The following is an 18,039-nucleotide window of genomic DNA, read 5'->3' on the forward strand; positions in this document are numbered from 1 at the left end:
ACTGACAGCACCTAACTTCTACTGTGGGAACAGTTCTTATGAGTTTAAAGATGTTCCCAACAACAGGAGTACAGACGGAACTGAAATCAACTCTGCAGACACTGTTGTTAATGATGAAACTGCAGCAGATAAGACAGTCCAGAAGTACTTTCTTATGTAAAAAGTAGTTTGCTCTCAACAGACTGTAAAACACCAATAAAAGCAAAGCAAAAAAAAAAAAAACAACAGTATTGTTCAAAAAGTCCTCCCTGAAGTTAAATGAAATCATTTGATGAAGAAGTGTTTGCATGAAAATACACTGATTTAGACCATGTGGAATCAGAAACATTTTTAGCAGTTGAAAATATCTGTACACAATACTCACACTGATTCAACAATATTATTGAAACACTTTTCCAAAAAGAGATAAAGCTTTTTACAAAAGATCAAATATATATAATTTTGCTTATCAATTTCATAAGACAATGTATGTTAACTATCATATTTTGATAACATTTTTTATGTGATGTTTCTGAAATGAACTAAATTTTTAGTTTCACTGACTTTTATGAACGTAGTACCCTTTTTGGTATATTGGAATTGACATTTTACTTCAGCATAGCACTTAAACACTGGTCTAGTCATGGAGACGAGACATATTCACAACTAATTAGTAGGTGTGTAAGAATATTTAAGTTATAGGCAATTAAGGGTCAAAAGCCAAATGAGTTTGGTAAGAGGAATGGACAGAATTCTTGGAAGGCAGGTTTCGGTTTTACCACCGAGATGTACAGTCTACAGCTTTCAGAGGAAGAGGAGGAAGAGGAGAGGAAAGCGAGAGAGAAGATGGACACTGACGGTCACTACCTTCTTACAGCCCTCTGTCTTGATTTTGAGCAGGTTGACCTTGAGGCACTCCTCCACCTGGCCGGTCTGCTCCTGGGCCGCTGCTTCTTCAGCACACAGACTGGCAATCTGTGCGGGACACACACAGGGCAGAGGGCAGCCCGGCTCGTGCCGGGCTCCTGGGCCTCTGCACCATCAGACTCACGGTCCTCCCACGGCCGTGCCCGGGCGCCTCTCAAGCGGGTCGCTGGTGGCTTTCACCCCCCTCCCCCACACGGCATGCCGGGCTCTGTCCTCCGCCACAAGGACTGGCAGAGAGCCGAAAAACCCGTCCACACACGCATCTTCACGCTGTCAACCTCCAGGCCTGAGTCAGACTTCCCAGGACTGGTCACAAAGACTACTGCCTGATTCCTCAAGAAGAAGGTCAGATAGCCAAGTAAAATCCTAAAAGCAAACGCTTGACATTCACAGAGCTTCAGGGTAAACCAGGCTGCATAACTTGGAAACAGAAACGAAGGGGTCCTGACACAAAGCCTGCAGCACAGATTAAAAATTTAGCCTACTTTTGGATAGCTTCATGAGTAAGCTTCCTTGAAATACCTTTAAAACTCATATCCATAAAACTGATGTATGGTGAACAAAGTTCTCAACATGGCCTTTTCTAGCTAGGAAGTCAACTTCCAAGAACAGGCCCTTCATTAGAGGTATTTATTACAGGAGCACTTCCATTTTTCTGGCAAGTGTTGGGTGTGTTCTGCGTTGACCACCGGAATAAGGAGAGGGAAGACCAAATTAGACATAGACAGATATAATAAACCTCATGTTCCATAGAGAAATATGGAATCAAAATTGAACAGTGGGAGGACTAAGGCCAAGTCAAATTCAGTGTTACAAAGAACCAGGAGCTCAAACAACGGAGAGCCCAGAAGAATCCTGGATTCAGGGCCGAAGGGAAAGAGTTAAGTTCTTTACTCTTTATCTCCAATAAAACCCTCCTGACCAGCTCTGTTCACAGCAGGTTCTGTACCCAAACCCTACCTCGTCCGAGCAGTGCAGCTGGAGCTGGGGGTCGAGTCGGTAATCCAGAGCAGACTCCTGGATGATAATCCGGATCTGGTCTTCACAGTCTGAAGAGAGGCGCTACGCGTGACAAGGGAGAGTACATCAGCCTGTTAGAACATGTCAGCTTTCCACTTGGGCCCTGGCTTGGGGAAGATGTGAGAAAGGGCTTGGGCAAAGTGGCAGTAAGCTAAGGACCTCCAAAGAAAATGCCGTCGGAACTAGTGGAGGCCCTGTAAGCACATCTCTGTGCAAAGCCCAGGGCAGCTTACCTGGTCTGCATATCTCAGCTTGAGGCAAGAGATGACTTGACCTTCTAACTCTGAATCATCCTTGGCCTTCGTCAGGATTCCATGACAGAATTTAGGGATGTCGGCTTTGCAGGCTTTCCTTAGCACAGGGTTTAAGCGGTAATCTAGAAGAAAGGAATAAGCACATAACAAAATATTCCACCTGGATTCACAAATGTTTTGAGATCCACTTACCCAAAGGGGGCAGGCATATTATGTCAATGACCATCAATAAACCATTAATTTCTTTATCCAGTAAATGTTTAATGGGCTCCTTCACTACACTATTTCATTATTTATTTATTTATTTTTGTTTTATTTATCTCCGGGTGGCTTGGAGGACCTTAGTTCCCTGACCAGGGACTGAACCTGGGCTGCACGAGTGAGAGTGAGAAGCCTAACCACTACGCCACCCTGGCAACTCCCTCACAATGCTATTTTAAATCCTCAACATAACGTGGTGGAAGGGCAGATGTGGAGAATCCTACTCGCCAGCAGCTCTGCAGGGTCTGTGGAGACCAACATTCTAAGCAGTCCTCACAAAAATCATGCAGACATCAGTAACCTTCCCCATAATATATGTATTCGAAAACACTGAGAAAAGAATATCCAACTCAATTTGACCATTAAGTTACAAGGTCTTGCAACTTCGAGATTAAATTTCTCTGTTCTGAAACAGATCTCCCATGTATTCTCCTGCCACGTGCATGAGGTTTTATTCAACCTCCAGACTTTTTCAAACAACTCTAGCCCTAACTTGTTTTGGATGCCCTGTAAAGGCAGGTTTCCTGTGTTTTCAGCTTCCTCTTCCCCATGACTCTGTGTTCCTCTGGATACTCTTCAGGGAAGAAGTCATTTTGCTTATACATCCAGACTCTTAACAGTCACAAGCACCAAAGCCCCTTTAGTTTGATTAGGCAAGCGCCTCCCCAGTTCTACCAGTGGGACCAGGAAAGCATGACGGCACCTGTGTTCTGGGTGATCTGGCGCTTGGTAATCATCTGTTTGCATTTGGGATCCATCAATTCACTGTTTTTATTTTGCTTCAAGCACTGCAACATAGTTTTGGAATCTGCTTCTGGACAGAATCTCTGCCAAAAAAAAAAAGTTTTATAAAAGTAGTTAATTGCCAAATGTGGCAGTTGACACCATATTTGTCACTCTTACATCTTTTAGGGAGCTTATGACGGAGCCTAAAGGTATCACTTGGGACAAGAGAAACGGCAAGCCTGAATAAGCACCGAGCCTCCAGATCCCTTTTATCTATTCTCTACTGTACTTCTCACATTTCTTTCTACTTCCTGTTTCTTATTTTGCACAGGACTGATTCCCTACTTACAAGGCTATGCTACATTACACAGCATCTCATGAGCTTACATATTCTGACACATGAACGTAACACTGTGCTAGGTGACCATGTGGCCCTCAAACCGTATCCACCCAACTCCAGTGGGAGACTCAGGAATGACCCACCAAACAACGTGAGCAGGGATGTGGGGAAATGACCTTCCTGGTTCATCCTTTAACTACAGGGGCTATTCTCCTACCAAATCCTGTGGGGCCAGATCTTGTACACTTGCTAGTGTCCTTGAAGTCGGAGATTCACTTTGACTAGTGATAAACTCATCTCTATCTGCTAATCCACAGTCTGTTAATTATGATCCACTGGTCTTAATATAGGGATGCGGGTTGCTGATTGATTTTTTAAAAAGGCATCAAAAAATCTTACAAAGCTCCCTCAAATCACAGCCTGACATTTCCATTTTTACAGAGGGCTCAATTCTTCCAGACCCACCTAAAGAGACTTCTTACTTTCACAATTTTCTTTACAGTCTGTTTGACAAGGTGAGAAGTATCGCTTTATTTTAAAGGGAAGTTGAAATAATGGGTTAGCACTTTCATCTCTTTGTACACATGCACAGATCCAGGAATGACATCTCGTCACCCCTGCTGCAGGGGACATTCACTGGAGACGTAAAAGAACCAAAAGAACTTGGAGAACAAAAAAGCTGCTGATGGTGGTAGATGGATGATCAGGACATTTGATGGTGACTTTCTCAGTAGACCTCCACCAACTGCCTCACAACTCATCATATATTCAGTGGGCCTCTACCTTCTTGTGTCTCAGGTCAAAGTGAGGTCATTCATCGTGGCTTAGAGGTTCTCAACTGGAGGTGCCTTGGAACCCGTGGATGCTTGTGAAAACAGAAGCCAGCACTTGCAGAGACTGACAAGAGGTCAGGGTGGGGCCTGAGACTCTAAGTTCCCAGGTGGTGCTGGTGCTGCAGGTCTGGGCCAGAGTTCAAGAACCACGGCCTTAGCTATGTAAAACAGGTCGACACTGGAAGGTTATGTGCATTAGTCTGAAATGTAAGGAAGCTCGTGCAACTGTCACTGTGGCCCTGGTTTTAGACACCTCACCTTTATCATCTGCTTGCAGACTCTCATGAGCGTATAGTCCAGCTCTGGGTCCATCATCTCCGTCTCCTGCAGCTTAAACACTTTCTGGTGGCAGCGAGTGCTCAGCTGCTTCTTGTTTTCTTTCAGACATTCAATAATCTAGGGCATGAGAGTTATGGACAAGTGAAGAGGTGGATCAGGGGTTGATAATCCACACTTCCTGACTGAAGCATTCAGTTCTTAGTGCATCCCTCATTTTTCTATCCAGGCATCCTCCAGTTCTCATTTCTAGGTAACAGGAATCAGGATTTCCTCACAAAGGAGAATTAGATTTACAGATCTACAACCTCGGGGAGGCAAACCACATGAATAAAAATGATGGCTGACGAGCAGGCTGCACTGGAAGTCTCTGGGGAAGGAAACCTCTCAAGATTCCTGGTTTCTTCTCCCTTCCAGGGTTGTTTCTTGCAAGATTTCTTTTGGAGCATACATCAGGCTCTCTGCCTTTCCCTGGAGCAATAACACTGACTCGACAGCAGGCACAAGTCAGGAAGTTCAGCTCAACTCATCATTTATCATATGGGAACAGAGCATTAGATGCCAGCTATGAACCAGACCCAATCCCTGCCCCTGAAGGGTGAGGGTTAGGGATGGCGGCAGAGACTCCAAGTCAAGAACATGCAGCCCCAAGTCAAGAACTGGAGCCACCAGAAGACAGACAAGGCAAGGAAGCTTTCAGCCCGGGAGCCTCCGGAAAGACAGCAGGTCTGTCAACACCTTGATTTCAGGTATCAGGCCTCAAAAACTGTGAAAGAATAAATTTGTTTTAAGGCACCCAGTTTGTGGAAACTCGGCAGCTCTACAAAACTAACATTCAGACGTAAGATTTACAGTGGACCTCTCATCAGAAACTATGCAGGGACTTCTTTGGTGGGCCAGAGGTTACGACTCCACACTACCCACGCAGGGGGTGCAGGTTTAATTACTGGTCAAGAAACAGATCCCAAAGGCTGTGTGCACGGCATGGCTTAAAAAACAAAACCAAAAACCCAAACAAAACAAGAAACAAAACTATGCATAGAAGAGTGTGGAGTGAAATAAAGCACCGTAAGACAAAAAAAATCCACCAACCCAGAATTCTATACCCAGCAAATCTGTTCTTCAAAAATGAAGACAGGGGGAAAAAAATGAAGACAGACTTTTTCACACAAGCAAAAACTGAGGCAACTCATTACCCATACATGCACCTTGCGAAAAAGAAAACAAAACTGTTAAAAAAGAAGTTCTTTAGGCAGAAGGGAAAACATACAGGTCAAAACCTTGGATCTACATTAAGAAAGGAAGAAAAAAAAATGAAGGAAAAAAGAAAATGATTTTTCTTATTTTTAGCTGATCTAACTGATAACAGCCTAGTAACAATGTATTGGGGGGATCATGGCATATGCATTATAAAATGAATAATGTCAAAAGGGATGGGTAGAAGGAACTGTGAGTGCTCTTTATTAAAATGTTATTAAAATACATACATTAGGAAAAAAAGAAAAGAAATGACAAAATCCAACTGGTGGTCTCTCTGAAGAGCAGAACGGAAAGCCTAAAATGATAAATTATGAATCTGGGAAACAGAAATGAAGAACTACCTAAGTGTAGTATAGAGAGATCAAGGAAGGAAAAACGTGGAAGAAAAATGGACATGGAGGACAGCTCTAAATGTCTAAGAGGAGTTCCAGAAGCAAGGATAAGAAAGGCAATTTTTGAAAGAACAATGTCTGAGAATTTCCTTGAACTGAAGTAAGACATGAATTCTGAGACTGAGCCAACAAGGATAATAAAAACAAAAACCAGATCTAAATATAGCACAGTGAAATTACAGATCATTAAAGATAAAGAGAAAACTCAGAGGTAGATTAACTACACAGAACAGACTGACATTGATCTTTGCATCGCTCAGGCAGATACTAGAAGACAAAGAAGCCATCATCTCCGAGGCTGAAGCACTGTGGCAATGCCACGAACTAGAAGAGGTAGATCCGACATCAGAAGAACATTAAAACAAAAACACTTCACTGCATCTCATTCCTGATGATTCTGGCTAGGGCCCTGTTCTGTGATTTAGAGGGAAAAACAAAAAAACCTCCCATGGTGGTTCTTATGTGACCTCCAGTTAAGAACTTCTGTGCAACAGGATCAAATGAGAGAATAACTAATTTTGGAGGTGTAGCATATTGGGAAAGCTATAGACAGGAGGAGGCATTGGAAGGATCACTGGGAGTTTACTAGGCAGGCAAGGTGGGGGAGGACAAGGTAACCAGAAAGAAGGAAGAGAATGAATCGGTGGCAAAGAGGAATGAAGGTGAGCAAAAGTACTCTGCTTGGGAAAAGTAGCCTGGTGTGGCTTAAGAAGGGATGATCAGGCTGGACATGATGGGACCTATACCACCAGCAGAAAATTATTAAAAAGATACCTTCATACCACTTTTACCATCAAAAAATAAAAACCAAAAAGTTACCTGTGCATTTCCATACTGCACAGTGGAACAGTGGTTCTTGATGTCACCTTTGCAGGCTTCATACAGATCTGGTTCCAGGCGGATGTCCTCTGTCTGTATGAGAGAGCCAGCATGGAAAGTGAGCTTACTCTACGCTGGTGAGATAAATGTTCTACACATTTGTCGACTGGACCTCATCTGGTGGCCATAACTGCTATTCAGTTAAGCGGCCGCAGAGGCCACTGCAATAATGGGAGAAGGAGGACTGGATTTCAGTTTGGCCACTATCTAGCTTCATGGCCTTGGACTTTCTTTGCAAAATGAAATGCTACCATTCTACTCTGATCCCTTCACAGGACTGCTGTGAGATGAAATAAGGTAGTATGATGTGGAAACCACTCTGAAAGCTAAAATCATTATATGGAAGTAGGATTCTACTTTTATTCTTGTTATTTTACTGAAAGAGCCAGGTTCACATCTAGCGATCCAAAGTTTCTATTATAAAAGGATGCGCAGGCCAGTTCCACTTAAAACATAATTATCACTGAATCACTACCTCTATATGTGGAAGCCTGGTCATGCAACTTTGGGGATATTGGTATTCTCTGGTGTTCATTACTAGTTATTGCTTAGACTGAGTCTTCTCAAGAAGACTCGAGAGTCCCTTGGACTGCAAGGAGATCAAACCAGTCAAGTCTCAAGGAAATCAGTCCTGAAAGATAATCAGTTCTGAATATTCACTAGAAGGACTAATGCTGAAGCTGAAACTCCAATACTTTTGGCCACCTGATGCAAAGAACTGACTCACTGGAAAAGACCCTGATGCCGGGAAAGATTGAAGGCAGGAGGAGAAGGGGACAACAGAGGATGAGATGGTTGGATGGCATCGCCGACTCGAAGGACATGAGTTTAAACAAGCTCTGGGAGTTGGTGATGGACAGGGAGGCCTGGTGTGTTGCAGTCCATGGGGTCTCAAAGAGTCGGACACAACTGAGCAACTGAACTGAACTGAGGTGAAACAAATACAATTCAAAATACAAAACATAAAATTAATACATATTTTTAGCTCTCTTAACATGGCTTGGGCCTCACCTCAAAAATAAAGTGGAAGGTGTCCTCTCACAATGTACACTGTGGGCGCCTTCCCAACACCCATGTCACCTTGATCATCAGTAAGCCCATCAGCGAGTGCCTCCCCTGATGGGGGACGGGGCACAGATCTCAAACTACACAATCCAATTGGAGAGGAGGGCCTCTGTTTCATGCAGGGTCAGTTTTCACTTGTTCTGTTTTCCTGCTGGAAATGAATACTGGAGCAGGTGGCCAGGTCTTGTAGGCAGCCGTCGTGAGCCATGAGGGAAGCCAGCTTTAACAGTGAAGCTGGTGCCCAAGGACAGCAGAGTGGAGAGGGAGACCTTAACTCTTGAGGACATTATTGATGCAATGATTGGCATCACATGCTCAAAGCTTGTCTTACAGCTGGGCTTCCAGTTACATGTAGTAAAAAATACTTAATCATGTTAAAAAAAAAAAAAAAAAAAAGGGAAATGAGAAGCTGTCCTCTGGTAAAACTTCAGCACGGCACAGCTCTTAAGTCTTAACCATCACGCTTGTGGCTAAAATCTTCCAATTTGCCCTCGCCCTTCACCCAGCTCTCTAAACCCTGCCCTGTGGTTCCTGGGACCAGAGGCTGTGCTCCCAGGCATTACCATCTCAAGCTCCTCCACCCGTAGCTGCTTGCGGCACTTCAGGGACACCCTGTGTTCCTTGACTTCCTGGAGAGTATCGTTGCGCACGGTGGTGCTCAGGCAGATCACCACGTCCACCCTGCGCAGAAAGAAGAGGCCTGAGCGGGGCTGGAGCCACACAAAAGAAGGCCGAGAACCAGGCTGGGGCAGGGCCACCCCAGCCCTCCAGGGCCCAGGTACCCCTTTACCATGCTCTGAATGCCTTTCCTGTTATGTCTCACTCTGTTTTCAGAGCGCTCAATGCAACAATTTGACTGTACACGTCACAAACACTGGGCCCCAGCCCAAATGCTGACAACATCCCTGGCTGGCGGGGGGGCCATAGAGGGGACGTGTGTGCAAGGACAGTTTAACGCTTGTTTTGTCAAATATGTGTTACTAGAGAGGAATGCCACTCCACTCGCAACTCTGGACAGTGTCTCTGCTACACTGTGAAAACACACTCTGAAAAGGACAGAAACCTCAGCAAAACGGGAACCCGGTTTATCTGAGGGGAAACGCGTTCCAGAAATTCACTTCTGCGAAGAGCAGCATGGAAGAATTCAGGAAGCCATGCCATCAAAGCTCATCGTTCTCCTCATTAGCACCTAGTTCTCAGATGAATAAGTGTGTGTTTCTTTACTACTCTCACTCAGGGAAGGCCCGTGTGGCTTCCCTGAAGAGATGATGTAATGGGATGATGCCTGAGGACATCAGCTAACCTCCTGTTCACACTGCAACCTGCTCATCTAAGTACACAAACCTGTATCTGCCTCAGCAGTTAGGTGGTCTGAACATGGAAAAATTAAAAGTCTCTCCATTTCAGAACTACCACCAGGTGTGGCTCTCAGCTGCCATAGAGAGGCTATGTCTAGGCAACCCCGGGGCTCAGCCGTAATACCAAAGGGGTGTGCAGGAGGTCAATCTCCCAGACAGCAGTCGGCCGCCTGACATCTTGGCTACTCATCCAGTAGCCAAGAGGGACCGCAGGGAGGCAGAACAGATCAGTTAAAAGCTACATACTTCTTCTTTATGTTGGGGCAAAGCTTCAACACGTCCTCCTTGCAGGCCATTTTAAACTTGTAAGAGAACCGAAAATCCTTCATCTGCACCTGAATAAGAGGATGGAAAAGAAAATCAGAAGCTCTGTGACAAGGCCTCACCGGCAGTGCTGCGTGTAACTGTGCTCATATGCTCTTTGCAGCAGCCTGCCTCCCGGCCAGCACTCTGCCTCCCTCAGGCTCCCTGGCTTGCTGCTGAGCGGCATGCCGGGAAGCGTGATCTTCTGCTCCCAGGCACCCCGGCTTCCAGTCACAGACAGGTGGGGCCTCTCCCCCGAGGTCTCTCCACAGCATGATGCCTCACTTCCTTGACACTTCCATTCAAACACCTCCTTCTCAAGTCTCTTTTTCTCCATCACCCTGCAGGCCTTATGCTGCTTTATTTTTCTTCACAAACTCAGCTGAAACTATATACTTATCAGTAAATGTCTTTTTGCATTTCTCTCACCAGAACGTACCCAGGTCACCGAGGGCAGGGTGTGTCTATTTTTCCCCATCTCCCAGTGCCCGCAGTCCAGAGACCCTGAGAACCACTCGGGGAAGCAGTCGGGGAGGCAAGTGCCCCAAGAAGAGGTCAGTTTTTCAAAGATGACTAGATTTCATCCTCCTGGGAAGGATGTGCTTGCTTTATTAGAAATACTTCACTTAGGCCTGGGGTAACTACGAAGACTATGGTTTAATCTTCTTATTCAAATGCCAGACCTGGGTAGCATGATTTAAAAGAAAGAAAGGCTTAGATCCTAGTGTACTGATACCCATCTGAACTGCTGCACTAAATGGGTATTTGGAAAAAATGACTTTTCACTGAAGAGGTGCTCTGATGTCCTGAAAGAGGAAAGGGGTTCAACAGCCTAATTGCTGGAGACAAGAAGGACGTGCCGGGCACTACTGACCAGCTGGAAGTGGGTGACTCCGACGGCGCACTTCTCGTTCATATCCTTCTGGTGTTTGTTCTGAATCAGACACTCCATCAGGTCCCCAGAGTCTATCTGGTTATCTGCCACATCCTGGGGAAGGCAGTGCATACTTAACACTTCATTTGTAACCATTCCTGAACAAATCCTGCATCCCAGCCCATGAAAAAATGCAAATGAGACTGATTCTAGAGCCATTACAAATAAGGCACATCAGAAATTATGTCCAAATAAGCCTGAGAAATGATGAAGGACCAATGTTCAGTGAAATAAAATTTACACAGCAAGTTGCCCTGCATGAAGCTCTAATAAAAACGTGTGCTATGCAGTTCTTCTAACTCCTTTCCTTATATGGAGCGGGCAGCAGGCTTGGGGATAACATCTAATATTGAGTATGCTTTACTCCCACAATTTAGGTAGTTCAGTGAGTCATAAAGTAATAGAATTCCCTCAACATCAGGTAGATGGAGATAGCTGAAAGGGGAAAGACACCCTACTGTTAACAAATCTTGGTTGTGTGTATTGAAGGCAACTCAGTCCTGCTAATGGGGTTCCCCTTTCCCCTTTCCTTACAAAGGGCATCTTGGCCAAGTGCTGCCAACCACCTATCTGGTCATCCACGAGGGGTCAGCAAATAGGGCTTCCCTGAATGGTGGACCCCTCCTGACTCCTCCTGATGTTGTTTACATTTTCAACTTTAACTTGTTTAAAGTTGGTTATCACTCAGAAACAATGTGGGCATTTTGAGGCCAACACACGTGGGGGCCAGAGCCCCAGTGAAATTGGTTCTAACCCATGTTCCTCCAGACATCACTTACGTGGCAAAAGTTCTGAATGATGGGCTCACAGGCTCTCATCAGCAAGGCTTCTATTTGAATATCCTGTAGAAAATTAAAACATTAGTAATTCTGCTTTAGAAAGAGCCAGGGGTGGGGGAAGGAGCCATTTCTTTCTCTGCATCAGTATCATCTGACGGGTAAGTAACCCAGTAAGTATATTTGGGAACTTTTCCAGCATTTCAGTGAGAGAGCCTCAGCGTGAACAGAACAAAGTTCTATGCTGCTCCTCTAATGTTCCTTCATGACACTTTGGAAGGCAAGTTTTCCAGAGGCAGATTCTCCTTGAGCTTCAACAAGAGGGAAGGCAGGATTAGAACAGTGGAGAGAAAAAAAAATTTACAAATAATGCTAGAGTATACAAAGCCATTGGAGTTTCTCCCCAGAGCCAAGTAGTTCAAAAGGAAAACAGGAGTAACTGGCATCGATCACCCTGTCATCAGCCCAGACGACAAACTGCCGCCTCCTGGGAACACGTGCTAACCGCCTTCAAGGGAAGCAACGGCTGCGCAGCGCCAGCTGCTGAAATAACTTGTCCTTTAAAGAGCGGCACGCCCCAGAACGTCCTCATTAGCCCACAAGGACGGTGAGGATGAGACAGGAGCTGACAGCAGATAAAAGGCGGCACCACGCTTTTGAAAAATAGAAGCGAGAAAAAAAAGACCCTGAGAAATATAATTTTACATATTGCAAATTCTGACAACTTAAATACTTCTAAAAGGCTAATAAACAAAACAGCAGTTCCCCGTTTCCCTGATGTCAGACCCTACAAAACAACTTAAACATTTTTAACTGCCTCCCCTTCAATGATAATCTCTGTATTTTGAAATAGTATGCCTATGCTTAGAAGGTTTTTTAAATCTCACTTTTTGTATTTTAGTGGGTTTTAGGATGGAACAAAGAAAAACACATGTAATCAATCTTCCATGTTTAACTGCAAATCCCAGGCTTTTATTTCAGTGAACACACATTACCAAATGATCTAACTGAAACAGCTAAAGGATGACAGAATAGGAGTGCTTGGGCTATCCTTGAATGTGACTGATACTGGTCTAGTCACTGTGTTAACTCTGATTTATGAAGCAGATCAAAGGGCTAAATGCTGAAGAAATGAGGAAAGGGGTTCAGGAAGCATCACAATACTCTTCTTGATAAAGCAAGCAGACAATCTGACAAAGTTGCTTTTGTTCTACAGAGAAGCTGCTCTCTCAAGAGTCTAGAAACAGCAGAACTAAGAAGGAAACAAAGGCTGCTGACAGGGCACTTTTCCTTCCACAAGTTGCAAACTGCTTACCTCGGATTCTAACTCAGTGAGGTTGCCGACTATATCTCTGCACTCCACAGCTAAGTCATCGAGATGATCCTGGAGGCATTCAAGCTCCTGCAAATAAAAAGGCAATCTCTTAGCATTTGTTAATCATATCAGTGATCAAGGGGAGATGAGATACCAGATGAGATACCTTCCTTTTCAGAGGTCTTTTCTTTTTAAAATGACTTCACTGAACAAAATGCTAAAGCTTTATTTGATTCCCTAAATTTGGATTGTTGAAAAGATAATGAATGATCTGATATATCAGGGTGGTTAAGAGGGTCAAAGGGGTACAGCAACCATGCAAATTATTCAGAAGCCCAAACTGGTGAGTCCACAGAGAGTCAACATTCAGGTGTTCTCAGAGACTAAGGGTCTTACAGGCCTTCACTCCATTCCGTCAATACCCTGCTAATCTGTTTTTTCATGATAATCGCCGCACAAAATATTCAGTGAAAGAGATGGCATATTTTAAGAGTCTTCATGGGCAAAGCAGGCTGGGGACACAGGGTCTGAAACACAGTAGAGAATGAGTAGCTCCTGCAAATCAAATCTGGAATTCTAACCCTTGCCCACATAAGAGGATCCTCTGAGGGCACCTGCACAACAGGTGAGCACACTAGAGCTTGAGTATCTACAAGCCATCCTACCTGGGCTTTGGAAACCGAGCTGGAACTACCTTGTAACATCAGTCTATTATTAAACCTAGAGGTTTTAAGCTTTACATTGAGCCTACTTGCCCAAAGCACATGAACAGCTATTTCTCAGCAAAGGGCTCTGTTAAAGGATCAAGTTTAACCTCCTGACTATTCTGCAAGAATCTGTTTTGGAATCAGAATGGAAAGGGAGGAGAAGGAATGCAGGAATTATACAAGAGTCAGAAAGGGAGTGGAGGGGTGGGGGACCCTAAAGGAAAATGCATAAAACTTCTGGGAGTAGATCAGTGGCTAAGGGGAAAATCCCATTTGTGAACTCACTTACTAAGTTCAGCTCCACAGTCAAGGGCTGTAATGTGGTACAGCTTTCTCACCGTTCCTTTACAGAGGGTAAGAAAGCAGACTGTTTCGTGGGATTCCATATGACCATATCCCAGCTTCAGTAGACGGAGGCAGCAGAAAGCTAAATTATATGGCATTTTCTAACAATAAACTCGACAGAATTACAGTAGGCCCAGGAAACAGATGGCCAAAAATGATATTCCCAGGCCAACAGATCTGAGTAGGCATTATGTTGCTTTTAAAAAATGTCCAATTCCTGCACATGTGACTTTTTATTAATTTAATCCCAGAGGGTGTTTTGGAGTGGTACAAATGGAACTGTTCATGCCTCCTTCTAGTATTAATGGGGCTTTAAACCAGTAGCTGTTTCTCACTGCTTGGTTCCTTCACCTTGAGATAAAAGATAAGCAATCTTCCCACTTAATTTGCTGGAATGCAGTAACATATCTTACATTTCTTCTTTTTTTTAACTAGGCACAAAATCCTAAACAAGCCACTTATAGCACGCACCTGATTCTTGGGACTAGTCCTTTTCTACACTTTCCTGAAGAGGTTATAATAAAATGCAACAAATGCCTGGCTAGGGTTATGAGCTGTGAGCAAGAAAGTCAATACACTTCATTTCTCTGAACATCAACTGTTATCAATTACTAAGTGCAAAATATAATTCCATTCCTACCTCTCTTTTAGATCTGCAGTAGGGCAAGCACATACACTATTCATGCATATCAGTATTTACATATCAGTGTACATGTTTATATCTTGCCTTCCCTCAAAAGGACTTAACGTACCTTATAAAAGTAAGAAAAAAAAAGGCAAGATAAAATAAATTAAAAATGAGTAAAAAAAATAAAAAAAAAAAGAAACTTTAAGGAAAGTAGAATGAACCCAGTAGCAAGTCAGTACACAAAATGCCTACAACAAAATCTTGCACGCTTGCTAAAGGCAGGCTGTATCTTTGGCTTAAGGCTTTTTAAGAGGCAACACGAGGAGAGAAAACAATCAGTTATAAAATGTAATAACCATAACATTAAACCAAACTAACCACTTAGGAGAAGTACAATTACAGAGACCAAAGAGAACCTTTTCCTCAGGACTTCTCATAGACAGAACAACGACTAACATAACGCAGCCTGTCTGTGAAGCTGCTGGAGATGAACCCTACGGTGCCTGCAGCCTCCATACAATGTCACCGTGAACAGCATCACTATTGTCCCCACAGGGTAAGCAGGCAGCTCCGCCACCTACCTGTCCAGCCTCTGTTTTTTCACTGCACCACTTTCCCAGATCAATCAAGCACTTGTCTTGGAGGGCGGGATCCAACTTAACATCCATGGCACGCTGGTGAAGGATCCTCTGGACTTCAGCTCGGCATTCCCGTGAGAGCTGTATGAGAAATAAGAAGCAAAATACTAACCAAATGACACGAGATATAGAAAATCTATCATCAGAAAACTGATGTAACTTTACAGTTATCTGAACCAAACTTTGTATCTCATCTCTTCCAGAAGAAAAAGTAAATGTTCTAGGAGGCTTCTAAACACCTTTACCTCTTGGAATGTGATGCTACATTCAGCATTTTCTAAAATACTTATGAAACACTCTCCTTTTCTCAGAGGATCCTGATAAAAGTGGGCTAGGACCAAATCACTACACTGGACACATGAAACTAATATAATATTGTAAGCCATATGTCAATTAAAATGCGAACTGGATTTGTTTGGATAAGGTAGAGAGTTTTTTGTTTAGCTAAATTAATGTGCCACTACCATATGAACGTAGACTAGAATGCTGGTCCTGATTTAAGAGAGAATAAACAGTATGGGCCCAGCAGGCAGCAAATGTTGCCAAGCACACACAGATATCCCAACAAGAGGCAGCACTTGTTGCTGCCTCAAAGGGCTGAGGAATACCAAGAGTGGGGGGAAGAGGCTGCAGCCCCCTAGTGCACTGCTGGAGAGGCCTCATCAATACAGGCATTACGGGTCCTGCCACCAAGAGCAGACGCCTAGCCCTCTATGTCTTGGCTAGGAGCTTATAATGGGTCTTTAAAGCTACATAAAGTTAGGGTAGCAGCATCTGTCTACTCGTCTATTTAGATTTTGGTAACATAAAGAAAAATTGGAAATGTCCTCTCATTTTGTTAAAAACATAAAATCAGATGGGAAGAAGCTGGTAGAACAACTCTATGTATTCTCACTGCATGAAGAACCTTCAAGTAATAAAGTAACCCTCCTCGCCAGATACACTAACAGTTGTCTTAGGAGGAACAAGGATCACAACAGTTTGTAGCACACGAATTAAACAAAGGACCGACAGGAAGAAACGAAGGCAGTGTCGAGCGCATACCCTCCTGCCCTGCTCCTCAGTGCGGTAGGCGTGGCGGTACAAGCAGGAGAACACAGCTCCAGGGGGCATAAGCTCACTGGTCTCATTCCAGCCGTGGGTGTGGCAAAGACGCGACGCGTCTCCCTGGCATTTGCGGTACAGGACAGGGTCCAGCCTGTGAGGTTAAGAGTTAAGAGACAATTACTCTTACTGTACCTTTCCTCCCAGTGACACGCTAAGGGGTTTTGCAAGGTGCTTGTCTGCATACCGGTTGACAATCACTTCTAGGGTAATGGAGACAGCAGGTAAGCACAAGTATATTTCTGAATTCCGTTCTTCAAGAACACACAGTAGTCAATCTGGAGAAGTTTAATCCTTAAAACAGAAGATTTAAGTTCTACCTCAAAGATGGTATCTTGCAGTGTAAGGCACACAACATTACAATAACAGACTCGGCATTAACATGCCCTGGCTGAAAACCGACAACAAGGGTTGTAGCTATCACCAGGCAATTTGCAACTTTTCCTTATCATTTTATTCCAAGTGTGAGTATAATTAAATCCTACTTGCTATACTAGGTTCATTAAGATCAGAAAAGGACAAGATAAATAATCTACTCAAATTCCCTTCTAGCAGTTTCCCATGCAAGGTAAGGCAGTTGCATTCTTAGTTTACCTGGACATGCTTATCAATTTAAAAAACTTTTTTGACAGTTAATTTTGATTCTGGAGACAGTGGGTTAGGTGATGAGCCAGCTGCATTTCCAAATCAGACCAGTGGATATTTCATTCTGTCTACACAATAATGTCAAATTTGAGGGAGGGCTACTTAATGGGAGGAAAAAGGCTAATATTCAATTAGCAGCTTTAAAGATTGTGAAGCATGGGGTGGGAGGTGGGAGGGAGGTTCAAGAGGGAGGGGACATATATACATCTATGGCTAATTCACGTTAATATATGGCAGAAACCAACACAATATTGTAAAGCAATTATCCTCCAATTAAAAATATAAAGACTGTGAATGTGAAGCATCTTTTGATCATGGATGCAGGAATTACAGAAGAGAAAAAACCAAAAGACATTAGAAACCAAAACCCAAAGACATAATTTTTTTTTTTTTTTTAATTAGTTGGAGGCTAATTACTTCACAACATTTCAGTGGGTTTTGTCATACATTGATATGAATCAGCCATGGATTTACACGTATTCCCCATCCCGATCCCCCCTCCCACCTCCCTCTCCACCCGATTCCTCTGGGTCTTCCCAGTGCACCAGGCCCGAGCACTTGTCTCATGCATCCCACCTGGGCTGGTGATCTGTTTCACCATAGACAGTATACATGCTGTTCTTTTGAAATATCCCACCCTCACATTCTCCCACCGAGTTCAAAAGTCTGTTCTGTATTTCTGTGTCTCTTTTTCTGTTTTGCATATAGGGTTATCGTTACCATCTTTCTAAATTCCATATATATGTGTTAGTATGCTGTAATGTTCTTTATCTTTCTGGCTTACTTCACTCTGTATAAGGGGCTCCAGCTTCATCCATCTCATTAGGACTGGTTCAAATGAATTCTTTTTAATGGCTGAGTAATATTCCATGGTGTATATGTACCACAGCTTCCTTATCCATTCGTCTGCTGATGGGCATCTAGGTTGTTTCCATGTCCTGGCAATTATAAATAGTGCTGCGATGAACACTGGGGTGCATGTGTCTCTTTCAGATCTGGTTTCCTCGGTGTGTATGCCCAGAAGTGGGATTGCTGGGTCATATGGCAGTTCTATTTCCAGTTTTTTAAGGAATC

At 43.7% G+C, this 18,039-nt stretch overlaps 1 protein-coding gene across 1 annotated transcript in view; it reads right to left on the reverse strand.

The window, feature by feature from the left end:
* The window catches only part of GLG1 (golgi glycoprotein 1), a 123,691-nt gene that overhangs the window by 7,343 nt on the left and 98,309 nt on the right, over positions 1–18,039 (reverse strand). The window contains exons 11-23 of the mRNA XM_061137720.1: positions 16,261–16,414; positions 15,160–15,297; positions 12,899–12,985; positions 11,587–11,649; positions 10,748–10,861; positions 9,817–9,905; positions 8,776–8,893; positions 7,088–7,180; positions 4,599–4,736; positions 3,145–3,268; positions 2,160–2,302; positions 1,867–1,968; positions 847–954 (exon numbers count right to left, since the gene is read on the reverse strand). Coding sequence (XP_060993703.1) covers positions 847–954; positions 1,867–1,968; positions 2,160–2,302; positions 3,145–3,268; positions 4,599–4,736; positions 7,088–7,180; positions 8,776–8,893; positions 9,817–9,905; positions 10,748–10,861; positions 11,587–11,649; positions 12,899–12,985; positions 15,160–15,297; positions 16,261–16,414 — 1,471 coding nt within the window. The remainder of the gene's footprint in view (positions 1–846; positions 955–1,866; positions 1,969–2,159; positions 2,303–3,144; positions 3,269–4,598; positions 4,737–7,087; positions 7,181–8,775; positions 8,894–9,816; positions 9,906–10,747; positions 10,862–11,586; positions 11,650–12,898; positions 12,986–15,159; positions 15,298–16,260; positions 16,415–18,039) is intronic.

This window comes from Dama dama, chromosome 4 (genome assembly GCF_033118175.1).
Source record: "Dama dama isolate Ldn47 chromosome 4, ASM3311817v1, whole genome shotgun sequence".
Lineage (NCBI taxonomy): Eukaryota > Metazoa > Chordata > Mammalia > Artiodactyla > Cervidae > Dama > Dama dama.